Source organism: Carlito syrichta, unplaced genomic scaffold (genome assembly GCF_000164805.1).
Source record: "Carlito syrichta isolate Samal-C Ts95f unplaced genomic scaffold, Tarsius_syrichta-2.0.1 Scaffold120742, whole genome shotgun sequence".
Lineage (NCBI taxonomy): Eukaryota > Metazoa > Chordata > Mammalia > Primates > Tarsiidae > Carlito > Carlito syrichta.
Window position 1 is genome coordinate 49,014 of NW_007064838.1, and position 24,878 is coordinate 73,891.

At 48.2% G+C, this 24,878-nt stretch overlaps 1 protein-coding gene across 1 annotated transcript in view; it reads left to right on the forward strand.

Moving 5' to 3' along the window:
• IL6R (interleukin 6 receptor) overlaps nucleotides 1-22,632 on the forward strand; it is a 63,994-nt gene extending 41,362 nt beyond the window's left edge. Inside the window, exons 9-12 of the mRNA XM_008048171.2 lie at nucleotides 8,163-8,209; nucleotides 9,330-9,396; nucleotides 13,068-13,161; nucleotides 22,386-22,632. Coding sequence (XP_008046362.2) covers nucleotides 8,163-8,209; nucleotides 9,330-9,396; nucleotides 13,068-13,161; nucleotides 22,386-22,632 — 455 coding nt within the window. The remainder of the gene's footprint in view (nucleotides 1-8,162; nucleotides 8,210-9,329; nucleotides 9,397-13,067; nucleotides 13,162-22,385) is intronic.
• Nucleotides 22,633-24,878: the final 2,246 nt, after the last annotated feature.

Genomic DNA, 24,878 nt, shown 5'->3' on the forward strand with positions numbered 1-24,878 from the left:
AAAAAAAAAAAAAAAACTAAAAGAAAATTATAATAATAAGATCCATTTATTGAGTGTGTGTGGATAAAAGGAAAAGATAGAAACAGCATCAGCCTAATCCCTACCTCCTACCACTTTCTCCCAGCCCTGGCCCTCCGGGGAGAAGACTTTTTTTCTTTTTTTTTTTTGAGTTGTAGTCGTACTCTGTCACCCAGGCTGGAGTACAGTGGCACACTCATAGCTACCCCAGCGTTGACCTGCTGGGCTCTGGTGATCCTTCCATCTCAGCCTTCCAAGTAGCCAGAACTACAGGTGCGTGCTACCATACCCGGCTAATTTTTGATTAATTACAGAGACGAGGTCTCACCAAGTTGCCCAGGCTGATCTTAAACCCGCGGGCTCAGGCAATCCACTCGCCTTGGTCTCCCAAAGTGCTGGGATTAGAGGCTGAATCACTGAAGACTTTTTTTTTTGACTTGGAGTCTCACTCTGTCACCCAGGCTGGAGTGCAGTGGTACACTCATGACCACCGCAGCCTTGACCTGCTGGGCTCAGGTGATCCTTCCACCTCAGCCTTCCAAGTAGCTGGAACTACAGGCACATGCCACCACGCCTGGCTAATTTTTTTTTTTTTTTTAATTTATTGTAGAGATGGGGTCTCACCAAGTGGCTCAGGCTGGTCTCAAACCCATGGGCTCAGGCAATCCTCTCACCTGGGCCTCCCAAAGTGCTGGGATTACAGGCGTGAGCCATCACACCTGGCCAGAAGACTTTTTTTTTTTTTTTAAGAGACTGTTTCAACTATGTTGCCCAGTCTGGTCTCCGACTCCAGGATTCAAGCAGTCCTCTGGCCTTGGCCTCCAAAAGTGTTGGGATTACAGGCATGAGCCACTGCCCTGGATCCCCAGGGAAAAAACTTAATCTATGTGGGCGGCACATTCTTCCCCCAGATTGGTTGGTGTGGTGTGATGGCTCCTCCTCCTGCCTGGCTTTGTACTGTGAAGGTTCTTGTCCCTTGTCTTTTCTTTTCCGGGGAAAGCCTGACCAGTGGGCTTGGGGCTTAGGGTGTCATCCTGGTTGGATGTGTATAGTACAAGTGCAGGCTCCCGTTGTTGTTCTCTCTGTTCACCACAAGCTATAGGCAACTTTCTCCTGGACTCGCTTCTCAAAAACTTCTTTCCTGCTAAGACCTGGATAATAAGAGAGGCCTAAGCACTATATCTACTTAGGAAGACCAATTAAATCAGTATGTCCTCCAGGGTAGCTTGTGTTGACCTGTCCATGGTTTTCTTTATTTTGTATATACTCTGAGCCCAAACACACTCATTCTCTGAATGCCGAACATCAGCATGACCTTGGGTGCCTTTGCATGGGGGACAATCGGCTCTAACACTGTGCAGAGGAAGTGGCCCGGATATGGGCTCCCATCTGTTCTACCTTTTATTCCAGCTGCTCAGTTTAGATAGTCGTAAGCAGCTTTAAGAAATTTTTTTAGAAATTTCCTTCTTTAAAAAAAAAAGTTTCATTGTGGTAAAATATACATAACTTAAAATTGACCATTTAAAAAAACTAGTTTTTTTTTTTTTTTTTTTTTTTGAGTTGGAGTCTCACCCTGTCACCCAGACTGAAGTGCAGTGGCCGCTCCCGGCCACCGCCGCCTCGCCTGCTGGGCTCCTAGTTTTAAATGTTCAGTTCTGTGGCATTAAATAGATTCATATTGTTGTGCAACCATTGCCACTTTCCAGCTCCAGAACTTCTTCGTCTTGCAAAAGTGAAACTTAGTATCTGTTCAGCAGTCACTTCCCATTCACCCGCCCCTTCCTTCTGCTTTCTGTCTCTGTGACTTTGCTCTAGGTCCTTCCCCTTACTAGCATCAAACAATATTTGTCCTTTAGTGAATGGCTTATTTCACTTAGCGTAATGTCTTCAAGTTTTATTCGTGTTATAGCATGTATCAGAATTTCCTCCCCTTTTATTTTTTTTACTTATTATTTTTATAGAGCTAGGGTCTTGCTGTGTTGCCCAGGCTGGTCTGGAACTCCTGGCCTCAAGTGATCCTCTCACCTCCTTCCTTTATAAGGCTGAATAATATTTCACTGTTTGGATGTACTACATTATTTTGTTTTTCCATTCATCTATCAGTAGGCACTTGGGTTTTTTTCTGCCTTTTGGCTATTGTGAATAATGCTGCTATATGAACACGGGTGTACAAATATCTGTTCTAGTTTCTGCTTTCAGTTCTTTTGTGTATATACTCAGAGGTATAATTGCAGCATCGTATGGTAATTTTTATTTTATTTTATTTTTTTGCGTCGAAGTCTCACTTTGTTGCCCAGGCCAGAGTGTGGTGGCATGCTCACGGCCGCTGCAGTCTCGACCCACTGAACTCAGGCGATTCTTCCACTTCAGCCTTCCAAGTAACTGGAACTACATGTGTGCACCACCATGCCCAACTTAAAAAAAAAAAATTTATTGTAGAGATGAGGTCTCACTATGTTGCCCAGGCTGGTCTCGATCCCATGGGCTTAGGTAATCCTCTCAACTCCACCTCCCAAAGTGCTGGGATTATAGTCATGAGCCTCTGCGCCTAGTATTTTATTTTTAATATTTTGAGGAACTGCTATGCTATTTTCCTCAGTGGCTGTACCATTTTACATTCACACCAAAGTGAGCAAGGGTTCCAGTTTCTCCACATTGTTGCCAACTCTTGTTATTTTGCATTAAAAAATTATAATCATCATCCTTATATATGTGAAGTATTGTCTCAGTGTGGTTTTGATTTGCATTTCCCCAATGATTAATGATCTTGGACATCTTTTCATGTGCTTATTGGCTGTGTATATCTTTTTTTTTTTTTTTTTTTTTTTGAGTCGAAGTCTCACTCTGTCGCCCAGGCTGGAGTGCAGTGGCACCATCATAGCTCACTGCAGGCTCTACCTCATGGGCTCAGGCGATCCTTCTGCCTCAGCCTTCCAAGTAGCCGGAACTATAGGCATGCGCTACCACGCCTGGCAAATTTTGATTTATTGTAGAGACGAGCTCTCGCCAAGTTGCCTGGACTGGTCTCAAACCTGTGAGTTTAGGCAATCTATTCACCTTGGCCTCCCAAAGTGCTGGGATTACAGGCCGAGCCACTGAGCTCGGCCCGTGTATATATCTTATTTGGAGAAATGTTTATCCAAGAGGAAAGTTCTTTCATATGTGGACCCAACTCTGGCCTCATTGACCCTTGCTCTGACCTGTGGGTAACCCATAACAAATCTGCTAGTCTGCTGTCTCTGAATTCTTCTGAAGTTTCCAGAGGACCTGCATCTACATGGGCTCCTCTTCCCAGGCTGTTATACGGGATGGTTTGTGAGTTTCTCATCTGTCTGATCACTTTCCTCTGAATCTGGTCCCATTTGTAGATGTCCCTGTTCTTCTTTTCCTTTTTTTGAGTTGGAATCTTACTCTGTCGCCCAGGCTGGAGTGCAGTGGCATGCTCACGGCCACTGCAGCCTCAACCTCCTGGACTCAGGTGATCCTTCCGCCTCAGCCTTCCAAGTAGCTGGAGCTACACGCCCACACCACCATGTCTGGCTAGTTTTTTATTTTATTTTATTGTAGAGACGAGGTCTTGCCAAGTTGCCCGGGTCTCAAACTCTGGGCTCAGGCAATCCTCTCGCCTCGGCCTCCCAAAGTGCTGGAATTCCGGCCTGAGCCACTGGGCCAGCAGCTGTCCCTCTTTAACCTGCTGACACACCTCCCCTCCAGTGGAAGATAATTGTAGCCAGGGCTGCTGGAACAGGACTGCAGTATCCGCTTTCTGGCCTCAGGTTACTGTGCTTCTGTGGCCTGCTGGACTAACCATGTGAGCTCAGACAGAGTGCTTGGCTTTTTCTCATGTAAGCAACAGAAGACCTTGGGCTCCCTCCATCCTGTACATGTGTGGTTTGGGGTGGAGGAATTCTTCAAAACCCCAGTGATGAATACATCCAAGAAAGAAATCTGCTGCTCCCCTTTGTGCTGAGGGCAGAGTAAGAAATGTGATGAAAAGGAAATTCTGACACGAGATTTAGGTTGGAAATTGAGGAGTGGTTCTGGAAAATAAGAGGGCGGTTAGAACACCAAGTAAGGTGTGTTTCCCCGACAGTGGAGTTATTTGGCTGTTTGGGTTGTGTCAGTGCACTGGATACTGTACCAGTTGGCTTCCAGATCCTAAGGGCCTTCATTTCTCAAAGCCCAGATAGGAGTATGCTCCTGCCTCCCAGCATAGGTGTTGGGGTGGTGACTTGGAAGCGCAAAGGACCTAGGGATCAGGTTGTATGAGACTGGTAAAGTTAGTTTATCTCTCAGAGCCTCAGTCTTGTCATTTGTAAAGTAGGGATGATATGATCTATCTTGTCCCCTTTGGAGACTTTGTGGGAGCCTGATGAAAACATATTCTGGCCAGGCTTGGTGGCTCAGCCTGAAATCCCTGCACTTTGGGAGGCCGAGGTGAGTGGGTTGCCTGAGCCCACAGGTTCAAGACCAGCCTGGGCAACTTGGCGAGACCTCGTCTCTACAATAAATTAAAAAATTAGCTGGGCGTGGTAGTGCGCGCCTGTAGTTCTGGCTACTTGGAAGGCTGAGGCAGAAGGATCGCCTGAGCCCAGCAGGTCGAGGTTGTGGTGGCCGTGAGCATGCCACTGGACTCCAGCCTGGGGGATGGAGTGAGACTCCGTATTCTTTAGACACGATACAGCATGCTGCAAACATGATGGGAATGGCCAGTTACAGGGCATTGTTGGTTCTGGGGGTGAGGGTGGGGCTGTGATTTGAGCAACCCTGCATCGCTGTCCCGGGTGCCATCCTGGGCCCACTGAGTCCGAGTCTGAAGGGGGAAGTGAAGCATGTAGTGTGAGAAAGTTTTCCTGGTGATTTCAGTGTGTGTGGGGGTGGGGTGGGGGGGTGACTGGAAGGGGAACGCCCCACTGTAATACAGCACGATCGGCTGTGAGCAGAATTTTCTGTCTGAGCGGTTTAGAGGTAGCAGGCAAAGCTTTCTGGAGGAGGGGACCGTTGAGTTGTGTCTTGGAGGATGTGTGAGAGTGTCCCAGATAGAAACTGGGGATTGTAGGCAGAGGGAACAGCAAAGGCACAGAGCGGTGAGCAAGAGGGGGGTGAGTGGAGCACCCTGGGGAGGCTGGAGCACAGAAGTGCAGGTGGGAGCTCCGAGTGAGGCAGGGGCAGGCAGACCGTGGAGGGCTCCCGTGGGACTGGAGGTGGAGGTTACGGAGTGGGGGGCTGGGGGAGTCTAGACTTCAGCAACTGCTGCCCCCTTGAGAGTAGGGCCTGGCTCACCCAGGCATCTAAGTCCCAAGCCTGCCTCTGTTGCCCTCCTTGCCTGAGCCCACAGGTTCAAGACCAGCCTGGGCAACGGTCACAGCTCCTGTTGTTTTTAGGGTAGGGTTTGAGCTCCTATCTTGGTGCAAGGCCCTTCTCGGGCTGCCCCACCACCTCTCCCTCGTACCTGACCTCCCTCATGGGTCTCTCCACTGCGCTGTCCTGGCTCAGCCCTGGCACGTGACCCTCCTCCGTTCTCGGGTGCACCCTGCTCTTTCCAGGCTCCTCTCCGCATCCCCTCCTCCCACACACTCCCCACTGCCCGTCCACCCTACTGCCCTGTGCATAGCTTAGAGGTTTCCAGACATTAAGATTTCACGAGTCTGTAACATGTTAAAAACAGTTCTGGGAACCAGCGAAGCTTGTCAGCTTTTAAGTTTGCTAAGGACATCACATTAAACAAGCAAGTGGAAACTAGCGAGTGCCATTATCACCCCCATCATTTCATAAAAACAAGGATGCCTTAACCACTCCCTCAACAAGGAAGGGCTTAATCTCAGGGTGAAAGACACTTCCAGCAACCTTTTACCATGTAGATCCACACCCAGTCTTTCCCATGTTTTTCTCCTTTGGCTTTAGACCAGGAAACATCTCTCTGCAGACCATCCTGGGTGGTGTTTAGGACCCAGCTGGAGGTGACTCATTTCTTCTCAGGAGACTGTCACTTCTCAGTGAGGTTTGTTTTCTTGTCTCTTGCACAGATGGAGGAGCAGTGATTAACTCTGGTTGGTGGTTTAGAGGCTGTGGAGAGAGGTGTGAAGTAGGGTATAAGTATGCCCAGGGTGGAAGGCATTACTGCCTCAGCTGCTCAGCCTGCGGGTCCCTCCATCCCCCCTCCCCTCATCCTGTGGCTTTGTGGTTCATTCCCACTTTAACCCTGAAATCTGAGCCACCAGGGGTTTATGCATCATCCTGTGGACCACGTGCCGTGTTGGGGGTCAGGACTGAGGGAGGAAACCTTTCTTTCTGAAGCATCTCTGAGTTTGGGGAGCTATTGATTGATTGATTGATTGGTCGAGGTGAGGTCTCACTCTGCCACTCAAGCTGGAGTGCAGTGCACAGTCATGGTACACCATAGCCTTGACCCCTCGGGCTAGCTCAGGTGATCCTCCCGTCTCAGCCTCTGGAACAGCTGGGACTATAGGCACATGCCACCACGCCTGGCTAATTTTTTTTTTTTTTTTAATTTTGGGAGCTGTGTGGGTCTCACTATTTTGTCCAGGTTGGTCTCAAACTCCTGGGCTCAAGCGATCCTCCTGTCTTGGCTCCCGAAGTGCTGGGATTACAGGAGTGAGCCACTATGCCCGGCCTGGGGAGCCTTTTAAAAATCCTAATGAGGACAACCCACTTTTGGGTCCCCTCTCGCTGCCAAGAGCTTTCCTATCTTCTAATAAACTCTGACTTGTCAGGAACAAAAAACCCTAATGAGGGGCTCCCATCCCCAAGATTCTGAGGCCACAGGTCTTGGGTGGTACCTAAAAAGTTTCCCAATGATGCTAGATGCGACTGGGTTTGGCAACCCACTGGGCTGAGTGACCATCCGTCCTTAGCCATGCTTTCTGTTTAGTGCTGCCCTATCTCCGGTTCTAGCTTTCCTTCTAGCTCCCCCATGCCCTCAGGTCATCCTTCAGTTATCCCCTGTGATAGACTAACCATTCTCTGTGAGGCTGGGCTGGGAGGAACACAGAGGAGTAAGAAACTGGGTCTCTCACATGAATTCTGGTCATGCTTGCTGTGTGACCTTGGACAAGTTGCTTTTCCTCTCTGGGCCTCTGCCCTCTGTAGAATGAGAAGGGCGGATGTGTACATAAGTCCCTTCTAGTGTCGCTGGTGTGTGGTTTTCTCCCTTATTGGTGGTGGCATGCTCCAGAAATTCAGGAAATTCTCTCCCTAGCAGAACCAGGGTCACCCTCTCCTCCACCCTCTTGTCATCCTTCCTGCTCCTGGCTCAAGGAGCCTCGTCATCTTTGTGTAAACCTTTTCTGTGGTATTTCAAACTTCTTAATGGAAAAACGATGAACTGACAAGAAAATATTTTGAAATCCAAAGCATTCCACCCATGTGCCTGTCATAGTTCAGATCCTGGCTGGGGCCCAGGCTCTCACTTGGATACTTGGCCTTCTCTTGACTTGGGGCTTCTTCAGAAACAGTGTTCTCATGGAGGGGGAGGGATACGTTGCTTCTCTAGCCACGTGTGCCAAACCCATCCAGGCAGATGAAAATGTGTTGTTTGTTATATATATTTTTACTGAAAAAAGGTGCACAGAAGGAAGTTAAAATGTTAACTATGCTGTATTTTTTCTTCCTGTGTGCAAATACATAATATTATTATATATAGTGTGTTATATGATAAATAATGATATAAATATATGTTTCTTTAGAAACTTTGAATCAAACTACATGACTTTCTTGCCTTGTTTTTTTTTTTTTTTTTTGAGTTAGAGTTTCACTCTGTCACCCAGGCTGGAGTGCAGTGGCACGCTTACAGTCTGCTGGACTCAGGGATTCTTCCGCCTCAGCCTTCCAAGTAGCTGGAACCACAAGCGCACACCACCATGCCTGGCTAATTTTTTGATTTATTGTAGAGACGCAGTCTCACCAGGTTGCCCAGGTTGGTCTTGAACCGCTGGACTCAGGCTATCCTCTTGCCTTGGTCTCCCAAAATGCTGGGATTACAGGCATGAGCCACTGCGCCAGGCCTTCAGTGTTATGTTTGTTTTAAATAACATTGTGGCAAATTTTCTTCTGCTTCTGTAGCCCATCAGATAGGGCTCCAGGGTCCATGACTCACTAAAAGCAACCCTTCCGTCTATCCACAGAATCCAGGACTCCTCCAGCTGAGACTGCGGTGCCCACCTCCATGCCGGTGAGCTTATGTTCTTGCCAAAGGGCCAGGGCAGCAGCACCTAGTGGTTGGGAATGGGGCTGGCACCAGGTAGAATTTGGCTTAAATCTCAGCTCTGCCTCTTACTAGACCTGTGACCAAGGGTGAGTTACTCAGCCTTTCAAGTCTCTGTGAAAGGGGACAATGGCAGTTCTCTTGTCCCAGGGCTGTGGGACTATGTGGAGCGACACTGGCCTGGCACCCAGAACCGCCCTGCATCTGCTGGCTGTTGTTTCATCTCTGAGCTTATTGAACACCACTACCAGCTTAGCTTGAGACTCGGATTCAGTTCATCTGAGTCCTTCCCCTGTGGACTCCTCGTGTTATAATTTGCTAGAAAGAGGATTACCTTTGAATCTGCTTTACAAATCCCTTGAGTAATCCAATTTCCTATCCAACTATCTCCTCCTGTGGTCCTTAATTCCCTTCGTGCTAAGCTGGGAGGCACAGCCCCTGCTGGAGCTGGTAGCACAGGGACAGAGCTCGAGGCTTCTGAACCGTGTCCATGTTCGAGGTAGTGCTGTCTGGGCACTCCTGCGGGAACAGCTGCAGGTGAAACCTGTGCCCCGGGGCTTCGAGTGCTCCTGGCATAGACTCTAGGAAGTGAACACTGACTGAGGACTGACTACGCCCTGCTAAACCATGAGCCTCAAATGAGCTATTTCATCCTCATGTTCACCTTACCAAGGGAGCAGAACCGAGGCCCACAAGGGTGAGAAAATCTGCCCAAGGTCACATGGCTAGTGAGTGAAGAGCCTGGATTCTGGTTGATACTTTTCCCAGCTAGTGTTGGTACCTGCACCCTGGCACGAGTCTTGTAAGGATGGTGGCTGCTTCAGTGTATCCGTTGAGTATCTCCTCTGTGCAGGGTGCTGTGCCCTTAAGCTTTTGGTGGAGGTTTGCGCAGGCAAGATGTGGATATGAATAATACAAGTAGGAGTGAAAAAGTTGTGGTGGACTGAGGTCAGACACCGGGAGGTTCTGAAAGAGAGAAGGGAAAGCCTTGGGTGGATCAGGAGTGAGGAGGAGGTGACTTCTGCACTGAGTTTGAGTGATGGTGGATGTGCAGAAACGGGCTTATGGTGAGGAACGTCTCTTTCAGGCACCTACCACAAAGGGTGATGAGGATGTTCTCCATGAAGATTCTGTAAATGCAACAAGCCTTCCAGGTAAGGACTGGATACTTTTGTATTCCTAGGGTCTGAGGGTCCCGAGACTTGTCTCTGCAAAAAGTCCTTTCTTCTTTGGACTGGTTGGCGGAAGGTCAGCAGCAGAAATGTTCTTTTATTACTTTATTTGTCGAGCTTTGATATTGTTAGCTAAGAGACAGAGAGGCGACCATAAGAAGCATGGGACAGATCAGTGCAGTAGTTCACCTTTGGCTCCCAATGCAAAGGAATGTGCTAGCAACGAAATGATTGGAGTCTGAATTGGAGTACCTGTTGAGGGAAGTCTTTGTTTTGGGAGCTCTTGATTTTAATGCTTCAGATTTCCTATACCTGCAAGACCAAGAAAACTTACTAACATTGATTCAAGAAAGCTCACAGGTCCTACGCTTGTTTTATTAGATGTATGGGACTTGTGGTGTCTACTATATATATAATATATATATATGTATGCACACATATGTATGTATATTATATGTACATGTGTGTGTGTGTGTGTGTGTGTGTGTGTGTGTGTGTGTGTATGACACATATACATATATATGCGTACCACCACATTTTTGGCTAATTTTTTGATTTATTGTAGAGAAGAGGTCTTACCAAGGTGCCTAGGCTGGCCTCGAGCCTCTGGACTCAGGCAGTCCTCTTGCCTCTACCTCTCAAAATGTTGAGATTATAGGTGTGAGCCACTACACCTGGCCTGTCCTCTCTCTCTCTCTCTCTCTCTCTCTCTCTCTCTCTCTCTGTGTATATATATATATATATATTTTATTTTTTTAATTTTTTTAATTTTTTTTAATTTTTTTAGAGTAGGAGTCTCACTCTGTCACCCAGGCTGGACTGCAATGGCATGCTCATAGCCACTGTAGCCTCGGCCTGCTGGGCTCGGGTGATCCTTCTGCCTCAACTTTCCAAGTAGCTGGGACTATAGGCAAGCGCCACCATGCCCAGCTAATTTTTGATTTATTGTAGAGATGAGGTCTCGCCAAGTTGCCCAGGCTGGTCTCGAACCCGTGAGCTCAGGCAATCCTCTCACCTCAGCCTCCCAAAGTGCTAGGATTATTAGGTTGGGTGCGGAAGCTACTTGGAAAGCTGAGGTGGAAAGATTGCCTGAGTCCAGCAGGTCAAGGCTGTGGTGGCTGTGAGCATGCCACTGCACTCCAGCCTGGGCGACAGAGTAAGACTCCAACTCAAAAAATAAAAAATAAAAAATAAGTTTGCGGGGGTAGAGATGGGGTCTTGTTATGCTTCCCAGGGTGGTCTTGAGCTTCTGGCCTCAAGTGATCCTCCCTCCTTGGCCCCGTCTCCTCCCAAGTGCAGGAATTACAGGCATGAGCCAGTGTGCCTGGCCAAGTAGCTATAACTCCATCAGGTGGCTCCTGGGCTTTGCGAGGAAATCCTTGGCCTCGTTCCCCTTACCTGGGTGGATTCCTGCCTGTGGCTGACACTGGCAAAGCACACCTAGGGAGGACCTGCTGAATCCCTGAGGCTGGGCGATTAGAGCCCTCCCTGCTCTCACGGAGGCCCAAGGCCCAAGATCCAGTGGGCGACTCTTCAAAGAGTAAACTAGTAACTGACGAAGAGCAGAGCACTGGGCCAAAGGGAGGCATAGATAAGGCTGAGTAGAATTTAGAGTGTGAGAGAGCCAATCCAGCTGGGCAGTCCAGAGAGTTCAGGGAGGAGGTGCCATTTGAAATGGGCCTTGAATGGTGTGGGTAGGATGGCAGGAGGCTGGGTATTCGGAGGCTGCTGTGGAGGAGAGGACTCTTGAGCCTTCCCCATCCACCCTCACAGCTGATCTCATCCAATCTATGTCGCTAAAGCCCATCTTTGGGCTGGTGACTCCCAAATCTTCATCCTCTACCTCCGGGCCTTTGCACTTGCTGCTGGCTCTGCATGGACACTCGTCCTCTGACCTTCACTTGGCCAGCTCCTTCCTACATTCAGGTCTCTGCTCAGATGTCCCCTTCTCAGGCCTTTCCTGATAAGTAAATTTTGAAAAACTATTTATTTGTCTGTCTCCCTTGATTAGATCCAGGAGGGAAGACGGTTTACAATCATATTTCTCTCTGCATCTTTGAGGCTTAGAAGAAAGCCTGGCATATGATATGCACTCAATAAATGTTTATTGAATGAAGGAAGGAACATAAGAAATGATGGAATAGTAATACATGAGCAAACCAGGTGTCCGGCTTTCATTACACCGCTTCTGTCAAGATACTTGGGTCTTACTCAGAGAGACCTGTCCTTGCAGTCAAGGCCCACGCACCAGTCTGGGCTCACTCCTGGGCCTGCCTCCAGTGGGCATCCGAAGCCATGATTGGCAGGTGGCCTCTTCATCCACAGTGGATACCATTTGAGATAGAAAAGCCTAGGTCCTGGGTCCATACAGTGCGACTGTCTGCATTCCCAGCAGAGGGACAGGATGGTGATTTTGTTCTGATGTATCCTCTGTCCAGTCCAGGGTCTCACATTTGTAGGAATGACCTTTCTTTGGGAAGATGTGGCTGCCTGTGAAGCTACTTTGTTCTTTCCTTCATTTGATGAACTAGTTTGGAGAACCTGTTCTGTGCTGGGCACTGTGGGAGTATAATGGTGAAAAAGACACATGTGCTCCCACTTTCAGGGAGCACAGTATAGAGGCGGAACCAGAGAAACAACCTGGAGGGGTTGGGTGCGGTAGTTCATGCCTGTTGTCCCAGCACTTTGGGATGCTGGGGTGGGGGGGATTGCTTGAGCCCAGGAATTCGAGTCCAGCCTTGGCAACATGGGGAGATCTCATCTCTACAACAAAACAAAAAATTAGCCAGGTGTGGTGGCACGTGTCTGTAGTCCCAGAGACTTGGGAGGCTGAAGTGGAAAGATCACTTGAGGTCGAGCAATGAGCTGTGATCATGCCACTGCACTCCATCCTGGGCAACAGAGTAAGATCCCGACTCAAAAACAAACAAGCAAACAAACCAAAAAACCACACAAAACAAAAGTCGAAGGAGCACTTATCCAGCTTTGAGTGGGGTCACACCTCCAGCTTTGAGTGGGGTCACACCTCAAAGTGAAGATTGGATAGCAAAGGGGTGCAGCAAAGGTGGGAGGGGCGTCCGGAGAGAAGAGGGAGCCTATGTGGAGACCCCAGGAGGAAGGAGACCATGGCTTATGGGAGAACTCTGATGTTCATGTGGCTGGGGCTTGAGTACCAAGTGGGGGGACAGGCAGGAGATAACACCCCCATGGAGAACACTGCTTCCCTCTACCTGATTTAGAGTCCCTGAGCTGCTCTGATACCATTCTCAGTGAGGCTGCCACCAAGGAGGTCCTCAAAGACTTCTATTTCTGGTACCCCCTCTGTGCCTTGTGGGGGCAGGTGGAGTGCCACTAGAAAAGCCACTCTGAGAGCGAGTGGGAGTCTGTGGCTGGCCGCAGGAGCTCAGAAGGTCTGAGCTTGAGGTGTGCCTCGTGTCAAGTGGTGGAATCCAGGGGGTCTGTCAGACTAGGCTGGGGGCGGCTCTTCCAGAGTTGGTTTTTGCTGGAGAGCTGTTCAGCTTGTTGAGTGGCCTGATGATGGTCAGCAGAGCTGTTTCCTCTTCCAGGGGTGAGGTTGCTTTGAGGTTTTTGACAGCACTGTCTGTGTGGTTTTCTCCACCTCCTCCTCATCTGTCTTCTTTTTTTTTACCTAGTGCAAGATTCTTCCTCCGTACCGCTGCCCACATTCCTGGCAGCTGGAGGAAGCCTGGCCTTCGGAACGCTCCTCTGCATTGGTGTTGTCCTGAGGTGAGATGGGTCCGGGGGGATGTCTCTGTGGTGTTCTTATCTTTTTTGAGTTGGGGTCCCTTTGTGTCGCCTAGGCTGGAGTACAGTGGCATGATCATGACTTCCCATAGCCTTGACCTCCTGGGCTCAGGTGATCCTTCCACCTCAGTCTTCTGAATAACTGGGACTACAGGTGTGCACCACCACGCCTGACTAATTTTTTGTAGGGACAAGGACTCACTATGTTGTCCAGGCTGCTTATATTTCCTTTTCTTCTTTTTGAGTTGGCGTCTCACTCTGTCGCCCAGACCGGAGTGCAGTGGCATGCTCTCGGCCACCGCAACCTCAACCTCCTGGGCTCCGGCGATCCTTCTGCCTCAGCTTTCCAAGTAACTGGAACTACAGACACGTGCTACTATGCCCAGCTAGTTTTTTTGATTTATTGTAGAGACAAAGTCTTACCAAGTTGCCCGGGTGGATCTTGAACCCACAGGCTTAGGCAATCCACTTGCCTTGGCCTCCCAAAATGCTGGCATTACAAGCTGAGCCACTGAGCCTGGCGCTGCTTATATTTCTTATCTAGCTTTCCTTTGACCATTCAGATGTCAGAAATTTACGGAGTATTCATTCATGCATTTATTCATTCAACAAGTGAATGCACACATCACAACACACACAGCACCTACCATTATGCCAAGCCCTGTTTTTAGGCACTGCAGGAGACAATGGTGGACAGGATAGAGGGAGTCTCAGACACTCAGAGGCAACTACTGGTATGTGGTGAGAGCTAAACAAAGAGCATCCTGTGGTAGGATACTTCACCTGGCATTTAGGAGGAAGAGAAAGAAGAGGACGCTAGGAGAGAAGCTTAGTATGTATTATGGCGTGTGCATACATACATGTGTGTGCACGTGTGTGCATGTGTATGTGTAACAGTACTGGGGGACCTTTGGGTGGGGAAGAGTAGAGAGGTGGGCTGGGGCCAGGTTATGAAAAGCCTTGAAAGAGAGGTGGTTCTTTCTTCCTTCCTTCCTTCCTTCCTTTCTTTCTTTCGAGTTGGAATCTTACTCTTGTCACCCAGGCTGGAGTGTGGTGGCACATTCACAGCGACTGTAACCTCGACCTGCTGGGTTCAGGCAATCCTTCCACCCCAGCCTTTTAAGTAGCTAGAATTACAGACACATGCCACCACGCCTGGCTAGTTTTTTTTTGGTGTGTGTGTGATTTATTGTAGAGATGAGGTCTCATCAAGTTGCCCGGGCTGGTCTCGAACCCCTGGGCTCAGGCAATCCTTTCGCCTCAGCCTCCCTAAGTTACAGGTGTGAGCCACCATGCCCGGCTACCATCTTCCTCTTCTAATCTGTCATCTACCTCTAAATATTCTTGAATTCATTCACAGTGCTCTAGCCCATTGCTACCATCCTGGCACAGGCTTCTATTAACTCTTCCCTAGTCTCTGGTCTACTGCATCCATTTTTACCTCTCCCATCCAGTCTCCAAACTCTACTGAGCATGGTTTGAAATACTGCAAACCTGATCAGGTTCTTCTTAGAACCCTCTACCAGACACTTACCATCTTCAAGGGAAGGTCTAAAATGTTTCCATCTCTCTTGAAAATCTCGGCCGGGTGTGGTGGCTCACGCCTATAATCCTAGCACTTTGGGAGGCTGAGGTGAGGGGATTGCCTGAGCCCACGGGTTCAAGACCAGCCTGGGCAACTTGACAAGACCTCATCTCTACAAGAAATCAAAAAATTAGCTAGGCATGGTGGCGCATAACTATAATTCCAGCTACTTGGAAGGCTGAGGCAGAAGAATCACGTGAGCCCAGCAGGTTGAGACTGTGGTCTGTAAGCATGCCACTGCACTCCATCCATCCTGGGTGACAGAGGACTCCGACTCAAAAAAAGAAAAGAAAAGAAAATCTCATCAACTAAAAAAATTAAAAAAAAAAAAAAGGAGGATGAAGCAGAGGGAGGAGTTGAGAACGATCCTTAAGTTTCTGGCTTCAACAACTGGGCAGATGGTGGTGACATTCACTAAGACTGGAAACACCAGAGGAGAGATAAGTCTCAGTGAAAAACGATGATTTCCACCTTGGGATCTGCTGAGCTTGGGATGCCCAAGAACCTCAAGTGAACGTGTTTGGAGGACAACGCAGGTTGTCACTAGCATGGAGACAGCAACTAGAGCCATGGGAGAGGGTGATGAGAGGGCCGACGCCTGGACCCTGCGGATGTCCAGCATTGGAAAGTTGTGGAGAGGAAGAGAAGAAGCTGGGGAGGAGCTGAGAAGGAGCATCCAGTGGGGCTGGAGAAGAACTGGGAGGCTCTGGTGTTGGGAAAACCAGACGGAGAGGGTGTGCGTTGGACACCGAAGAAATACCTTAAGAGCTGGAATTGTGGTATCAATATGGCTTTTCCTCCCTTCCAAGAGCCACATATGAAAATGATTAAATGATGTGTGAGAAGTACCCCAACAGAGGTGTGCTTAAATCCAGGCTAAATCCAAAGTGACTGGCAAGACCTCCTGGGGAATATTCCATGTCTCAATACAAGCAGAACTAAAGGGACACCTTTTAATGTTCTGCCCTAACACTTTCTTCCTGCCGTGGTTAGGAAATACTTGTTTGACTGGGCGCAGTGGCTCGAGCCTGGAATTCTAGAACTTTGGGAGGCCGAGGTGAGAGAATTGCTTGAGCCCAGGGGTTTGAGACCAGCCTGGGCAACTTGGCGAGACCTCGTCTCCATAATAAATTTAAAAAGTAGCTGGGTGTGGTAGTGCACGCCTGTAGTTCCAGCTACTTGGAAGGCTGAGGTTGGAAGGATCACCTGAACCCAGGAGGTCGAGGCTGTGGTGGCCGGGAGCATGCCACTGCACTCCAGCCTGGGGGACAATGTGAGATTCCAACTCAAAAAAAAAAAAGGAAATACTTGTTTAGGCTGAGTTGGCGCCCTGGCCACTGTCTCATCATGCCCATGTCCTCCCACTCACACTCTCTCCATTTGGCCATTGGTTTCGTCATTCATTCCCAGCTTGCAGAAATGTCAGTCAATAGTACTCTTAGTGAATGGGCACAATGAAAGTGTTCTGTGTTCATGATCCAGTCGCAGGGACTTGCTATTTTTCATAAGCTGAAGCCCTAAAAGGAGTCAGGCTGGGTCCTTTAGTTAGTTGTGATGATAACAATTGGAGGAGAAGCCACACTTGGCCCTTCCTTTTTCTTTTTCCTTTTTCTTTTTTGAGTTGGAGTCTCACTCTGTTGCCCAGGCTGGAGTGCAGTGGCATGCTCACAGCCACCACAGCCTCAACCTGCTGGACTCAGGCGATCCTTCCACCTCAGCCTTCTAAATAGCTGGAACCACTGGTGCGCACCACTATGCCCAGCTAATTTTTTTATTTATTGTAGAGACAAGGTCTCACCAAGTTGCCCAGACTGGTCTCGAACCCCTGAACTCAGGTAATCCTCTCACCTTGGCCTCCCAAAATCCTGGGATTACAGGCTTGAGCCACCCTGCCCAGCCTTGAGCCACCCTGCCCCAGCCTTCACTTTGGTTTTAAGTCATGGGCAAGCTCTCCAAAGGTTATGCAGAAGATAAGGTTCCTAATGAGTGGAGGTAGTTCCTTGGGGGAAGTGATACTTTTTGTTCCTGTCAGCCAGAGAGGGGACCCTTCTGCCTGCCAAGGGATTCCTCGCCTCACACCATAGGCACATCCTCCTGTGTTCTGTTTCTGTTTCTACATTATTCGGGCTTCAACAGGTCTTTCTCATAATCCACAGACCCAAAAGAGTAGATATGATTTCCATTTGACAGATGAGAAAACTGAAGCTGAAAGAGGTGGCATGCTAACAGCGCATAAGTGTATGGTTAAGATTCAAACTCAAAGCTCATGCTCTTTGAATGGGGCCTGAGAAGTCATCTAGCCAATTTCTTTCATTTTATAAATGAAGAGGAAACAGTCTCCAAAGGTAAAAAGTCTTGTCCAAGGACAAGCAAGAGCCAGGACTGGAACATATGCCCTGAGAGTCCTGCCCATGGTCCTAACTTGCTGTTGGCTTAGAGGTGGGTCCAGCTGATCCCATGAATCCTCCAATGGTCCTTAACAAGCTGTGCCACCTTGGTATGGTATTGATGGCTAGTGGAGAAGCATTAGGTTCGGAACAGACCTAGTTTGCTAATCTGCTGATGATGCTCAAACACTAGCTGGTTGCTAGACAACAAGAGTCCCTGCAGGCACAAGACAGGGCAAGTGTCTTATGCTGAGAACATGGCAGTAATTTATTTTCTAGCCTAGTGAATTTCCATTTGCTTCCAAATAAGACAAATTTATTTGGAAAGAGGCCAGTTATTTCAAGTGATGAAAATGTTCTCCATTCCCTAAATCCTTCCTGTCAAGAAAAGAGCATAAGCTTAGTGATACTGTGGGGACCTGGGAGTACCATGACTGAGCCACGGTGACCACTGGAATGATCCCATGTAAAATAGGCAGAATGTGAGAGGCAGGTTGACATCCATCCTGCCAGGCCATGGTTTTTTACATATTTTTACTTTTGGTACGTTTATTTTGCTTCCCCAAAATACTATTTTCCTAAACAGTTTCCCAATAATATCAGTGATAATTGTAAAAGACCTAAATGTGCTATTGAAAAAGATTTGCCATATTCTTTAATTTTTTTTTTTTTAATTGGGAGTTGGGGTCTCACTCTGCTGGTCAGGCTGAAGTGCAGTGGCATGATCTCAGCTCATGGCAGCCTCAACCTCCTGGGCTCAGGTGATCCTCCCACCTCAGCCTCCCAAGTAGCTGGGACTACAGGCTCATGCCACCATGCCCAGCTGAATTTTTGTGTTTTTTTTTTTGTAGAGACAGGTCTCACAATGTTGCCTAGGCTGGTGTCAAACTCCTGGGATCAAGCAATCCTCCCGCCTCGGCCTTCCAAAGTGCTAGGATTACAGGCATGAGCCACTGTGCCCAGCCAGGTTTGCCATCTTCTTAAGTGAAATTATAACTTACTAGGACCAATTCTTCTACCCTATTCCCTGCCCCCCACCGATTCTTTTTCTTTATGTTATGCTCTCAGGCGCTGGGAAAATAGGATTCTTCCAGTGTATTTTGTATTGAATGCAGCGTCTCGTTCCAATGTTTGAAAATCTGAGCTCTGGGCTGGGCGTGGTGGCTCATGCCTGTAATCCCAGCACTTTGGGAGGCCAAGGCCAGAGGATTGCCTGATCCCAGGGGTTTGAGACCACCCTGGGCAACTTAGAGAGATCTTATCTCTACAATAAATCAAAAAATTAGTTGGGCGTGGTGGCACGCTCCTGTGGTTCCAGTTACTTGAAAGACTGAGGTGGAAGGATCACCTGAGCCCAGCAGTTCGAGGCTGCAGTGGCTGTGAGCATGCATTCCAACCTGGGTGACAGAGTGACACTCCCACTCAAAAATAAATAAATAAAATAAAATAAGTAAATAAATAAAAAGAAATCTGAGCTCTTTCCCACCTCCATGGGGGTGTGGGGAACAGAGGGGCTTTCATTGTGTCCTGGGACACAGAAGTGGTTGGGTGCTGTGGGTATTCTCTGTGGCCTTGGGAGGTGGTCTTTGTTTTCACGTTTCATTTTTTTTTTTTTTTTTTTGCGTTGGAGTCTCACTCTGTTGCCCAGACTGGAGTGCAGTGGCCACTCCCGGCCACCGCAGCCTCGACCTGCTGGGCTCCGGTGATCCTTCCGCCTCAGCCTTCCAGGTAGCCGGAATTATAGGCGCGCGCTACCACGCCCGGCTGATTTTTTTGATTTATTGTAGAGATGAGGTCTCACCTGCCCAGGTGGGTCTCAAACCAGGGGGCTCAGGCAATCCACTCACCTCAGCCTCTCAAAGGCGTGGGATTACAGGCTGAGCCACCGAGCCGGCTGACGTCTCATTTTTTAAAAAGAATGAGAGTTATGAGTGCTTAACAAAATTCTTTTAGCTACCGAAGCTTTTCTTTAAAAAGAGCTCTTTGAAGCCCAAATATGTAAAATAGATAAAAGGTGGAGGTCACGGTACAAATGAAGTCCGCTAGCTTAGCTGTTTCTTCTTTCTCTGGGCCCATATCCTCTCCTGCCCTCAGGCCCTGCTCCTCACACCTGGGGCGGGTGTGGTTGTCCCCTGGCTGACTGGCTGGTTTCAAAGGCCCCTTTGAGCTTAGTGATGTTCAGAAAAGGTTTCATTCCCTCATCAAAATCTTTCAGAAGGAAAGCTCACCTTTCTCAGTGACTCATCCAGTAAGTAGCTTTGAAAAAAAACTGAGGGCAGAGATTGCTTCTCTATAGGCTAAATAAGGCCAACAAGTACTTAAGGGGGAAAAAATATATATATACATATATGATTATTACAGGTGATTTGCTAAATACGGATAAATAGAAGAAATAGATCATGTTGTCTAAAGACAGGACTGTGAATTTTTAAAATGTCAATATGCTGGGCACAGTGTCTCATATAATCCCGGCACTTTGGGAGACAGAGGCCAAGGCAAAGGTGAGAGGATTGCCTGAGCTCAGGAGTTCAAGACCATCATGAACAACATGGTGAGACCTCGTCTCTACAATAAATTAAAAAATTAGCCAGGTGTGGTGGCGTGAGCTTGTAGTCCCAGCTACATGGAAGGCTGAGGCGGGAGAATCACCTGAGCCCCGCAGGTCAAGGCTGTGGTGGCCATCAGCATGCCACTGCACCCCAGCTTGGGTGACAGTGAGACTCCCACTCCAAAAAAAAAAAAAAAAAAAATGTAAGTATGACTGAAGTGTAACAAACACAGAAAAGCGCACACGTCATAAGTTCAGCTCCATGAATTTGCACAAAGTGAACACACCCATGCAATCAACACCCAGATTAAGAGCATTTAATATTTAGATGAACTTCCTCTGAGTCCTTTCCCTCTGCCTGGTTTCTTGTCTTTACATAGCCGTGATTATTCCGTATCTGCAACTCTGAACCCCCCTACCTTTTTAATTTAGCACTGTAACATAAGCATTTTTTCACCTTATTACAGTTTCTTTTAAAATCTCATTTTTGTTAGCTGTAATACTAGGTAGATATACTGAGTTCATTTAACCAACTTCCTATTTTGGGCATTTGGGTATTGTTTTGCTTTTTAAACAACATTGTGTTGAACATCTTTGTGCATAAAGTTTTCTCCATGGCTGTTTTATTTCTTTAGGGCATATTCCCAGAAGTGGAATCCTGGGTCAGAGGGTCTGAATATTTTGAAATCCAGAGTGTAATGAGTGACTCTCCCCTCAGTCCTCCAGTAGGGGAAGGGAATGTCTCTCAGTGACTCAGCATAGCTTCAGTAAGCACCCCTGCAGGGCTATCTTCCTGTGTGGTGTCCAAATGGTGAGGCCCTAAGTAATATTCTGCAGATTGTTTATTCCATTTGGATACCAGGCTAAGAGCCAGTGGCAGATTTGAAGCCAGTGATTAATTATTTATCATAACAAGGACAGGAATAACCTGTCCGCATAAAAAGAAACGCAAGGAAAATCCCCAAATCTTGTTTTTGACATTGGTTTCCCCTCCTGCCTCCCAGCCCTTCCTGGAGTAATTGATCTTTGATGGACTTGAGGGAGGCCACCTTTCTCCCACTTTTGTATTAGTAGGCGGTAAGACATGTCACAAGGTGGGAGGCCAGAGGAGGTGGTGAGGCTGGGGCCCTGGCTACCCCAGCACGGTTGAAGGGCCTTGTCAGGAAGGAGACGTCACTGTACCTTTGAAGATCGATATCACCATCTCATCTTTCTTTGAGCTGTCAAGTGACTTTTCTCAGTCGCTGAGCCCTGGCTTTGGGCCCAGAGTGGAGCACCATGAACGAAGCTGTGATCAGAGAGATGTCTATCTCCTTCCTGTGTAACAATGACTTTCCTGTCAGATGAGTCAACTTGAGCCCAATGGTGCCCACGGTTGTGTCTGTGAGAACTCACCAGCGTGGTGGGTGTAGACCCAGAGATGCAGCGAGAATTGGGGCGGATGGGAAAGTTGGAAGTGAGAGGAACAGGAGGGCTGGTGAAGGAGCAGAGCAGACCTTTTCCTGCTATTAAATGCCAGTTACAAATGTTCCTCCTTCCTCCTGCCAGCCTGGATTTGACCGAGAGGCCCATTTTCCTTCCTCACTAAAAGAATGCTCATACTTTATTCCTCTCTCTCTCTCTCTCATTTTAAGAGACAGGGCCAGCCCCGGCAAATTGGCGAGACCTTATCTCTACAATAAATAAAAAATTAGCTGGGTGTAGTAGCTCTTGCCTGTAGTTCCGGCTACTTGAAGGCTGAGGCGGAAGGATCACTGAGCCCAACAGGTCGACACTGGGGTGGCCGTGAGCTTCACTCCAGCCTGGGTGACGGGGTAAGACTCCAACTCAAAAAAAAAAAAAGAGAGAGAGAGAGAGAGACAGGGTATCTCACTCTGACCCTCAGGCTGGAGTCCAGTTGCATGATGATAGCTCACTGCAGCCTCAATCCCCTGGCCTCAAGCAATCTTCCCACCTCAGCCTCCCAAAGTGCTGGGATTACAGGCATAAGCCACCATGTCCTGCTAAATATTTTTACTTGTTTTAGAGATGGGGTATCACTATGTTGCCCAGGCAGTTCTTGAACTGTTGGCCTCAAGTAATCCTTCTACCTTGACCTTCCAAAGATCTGGGGTTACAGGCATGAGCCACTGTGCCTGGCCTTCTCGTTTTTAAGTAAACAGGATTGATGATGTGTACCTAATGGGCAGCCTCTGAAATAGGACAAATTAAGGGATTGTTAAATGACCTTCTGGTACTCATGGCCATGTGTGCCTCAGTTTCTCCACCTGTATGTAAACTGGATCAACAATACGTACCTATTTTCTCAGGGTGTTTTTGAAACTCACCAACTCTTCAGAGTATTTTGAAATCCCTGGTGATTAACAAACAAACAAACAAACAAACAAACAAACAAACATAGCAGATGGAGCCAGGCATGGTGGTATGTACCTTGTAGTCCCAGCTACTTGAGAGGCTGAGACAGGAGGATTACTTGAGCTCAAGAGTTCAAATCCAACCTGGGCAACATAGCAAAACTCTGTCTCAAACAAAAACAAAAGCAGCTGATGGGTTAGTTATCACTGCTTTGAACTGAAGCCTGGGAGTGTCGGGCCACCAGGCAGCCAGCTGTTGGTGTTTTTCACCGTTGGTTTATCACAGGGAGAACTAACATCTGTGTGATTTCTCTTTGTGTGTTTGTGTGAAGGTTCCAGAAGACATGGAAGTTGAGAGCTCTGAAGGAAGGCAAGACCAGCATGCACCCGCCATATTCTTTGGGGCAGCTGGTCCCCGAGAGGCCCAGGCCCACCCCAGTGCTTGTTCCCCTCATCTCTCCACCGGTGTCCCCCAGCAGCCTTGGGTCTGACAACGCCTCAAGCCACAGCCGACCAGATGCCAGGGACCCACGGAGCCCTTATGACATCAGCAATAGAGACTACTTCTTCCCCAGATAACTGGCCGGGTGGTGCCGGGCAGACTGGTCCCAGATGCTGGACCGTGTGGATGACAGCGCCGACGGGGCCGGCAAAAGACGCTTCTCACTGCCACGCCAGCTTGTCTCAGGGCCATGGGGCCTTTGGCTTCATTGTCCCAGAAGAGCCTTGTGGAAGGTTCTACGCTGGGTGAAAATAAGTTTGCTGCATCTGTTCAGAAGAGAGAGGTGGTTGGATTTTTTTCCACCTCCCTTCCCAAATACCCTGCCTGAGGGCATTTGGGTGAACTTAGGCCACTGTGAAGAGAGCCTTGCCAAGACTGTTGGGACACTCAGGTGGGCAGAGCCAGGTGGCCCAGTGTGGAGAGATTGCTGGTGGCCCACCCCCAACACCTCTGCACCAGCCGCACTCAGGCAGGTGGGGCGGAATGCCAGCCAAAGCCACCCCCAGCCACCTCTCTCCGGGCCCACTGCACGGTTCCATCTTCCAGCTCTGAAAACCCAAGTGCCTTCGCGATTCCATTTTTCTAGTCCTGAGGACGGTTTTTACTTAAACTGCTGAGGCTGGGGGGAGATGCTCTCTCGTGCCTTTCTTCCCCCCAAAAGGCTGGGGGTGGGTGGGTGGGTGAATGATACAGTATCTCAGGGGCCTGATGGTTTTAAATGGAATTATAATTAGTTCCTCATTAGCATTTTGCTAAATGTGAATGATCGTCCTAGGCATTGGCTGAATATAGAAGCAACTGCTTTGACTGTAGGTCGAAGGACTTCAGGAAGAGAGAAGCAGAGAAGGGGAGGGCAGTGGGGGACAGGGCCTCCTCGGTCCCCTGTAGAAGGAGAGTTGAGGGGGACTGCAGCCTCTGAAAACCAGCATCCTCTGTCTCTCCACATTCCTCCAAGGAGAGCAGGCAGTTGGGAGGGCTTCTGCCAGTGCTGAGATCAAAACTGGTTTACTCCAGCTTTGTTTATCTTATTTTCAACTGAACCTGAGTAACTGGGGAAGATAACGTGAAAAGAAAAAAGAGCCCGGCAAGAATGTATTGAATTTGATTGTTTAAAAAAACTGCTGACGATTTTCTTTTGAGAGGGTGGGAGATTCAGGGTTCACTGTGTTGGCGCATAAATAACTTGGGGGTGGGGGGAGCACAGCTCCATTGAGCACCAAAATCAAGTCCGGGGAAAAATGGAGGAAGAGAAAGAAATATTTTTCCCAGTTGGAGAAGCGATTCTGGTTTCATTCTGTATTTTGTTTTTATCTTTTGAAAAGTGGAAAAACAGTCTGCGTCTTCTCTGCCTCTGGGGAAGAGGAGCTCGCGATGGCTCCCCGCAGGCGGCTGTGAAGAAAAGAGTATCCCGTCTGTCGTGGTGCTGGGAAGCAGGCCTCCCACGGTCACCAGGCAAGGTCCTAGAAATTCCCCACCCAGAAAGACAGGAGGCCTTGGTCATCAAAGGGGAGGTTCATTAGAAAAACCCCTTACCGCGGTACCTTCCTCTTTTTGTTTAGTTCCTGGAGATTGGTTCAGTGCAGCTAGAATTGGCACACACTGGCTAAATGTCTAGCCGTGACACTGTGACTAACCACTTCAGCTGACTTTTCTGTCCAGGCTTTGAGAAGTCAGTGATGTTAGTGGTTTCCCAGACAGGTACCCCAAAGTACTAGGGTATCCCGGAGCAGAAATGTGATTAAAATCAGTCATGGAACCACGGATCCAGAATTTACCAGACCACAGGACTTTTCTAGTACTCTGCCCTTTCAGAAAAACAACCGCCACCACCCGACAGGTGTGAAAGGATGGAAACCATTGTGTTTTATTTACTGTTTGCCAGCTTCAACCTGTTACTATCTTCAGCAAGTAGTGATTTTCAGGTCTGCATTTTTCTGTATGTTTTAGGCCCTGTTGCTGCTTGAGGGAACTGGCCTTAAGTTGACAAAAGTCAAGCAAGCAGTCTCTGGCCGTTTGCTTTGTTTCCCTCTCTTTAAAGTTTCAGGGACTTGAGAACAGCAAAAACGCTGTTCAAGGGAAATATTAAAAATGAGAATGTGCAGGATAAAGGGTTCTTTAATTTTTACACTGTTTTACCCACATGTAATGTCACCGGAGCCGGGCAGAGCCCCGCTAGTCAAAGATGTGAAATCTAGATAGCTTATGACCACTGAGCTAGGCAGCTTTGATCTCCAAATTGTTATTGCTTTCATTATGATTGTAACGGAACTGCCTTTTTTTTTTTTTGCATTGAAGAGGGTTTTTTTCCCTTTTTTTTTATAAG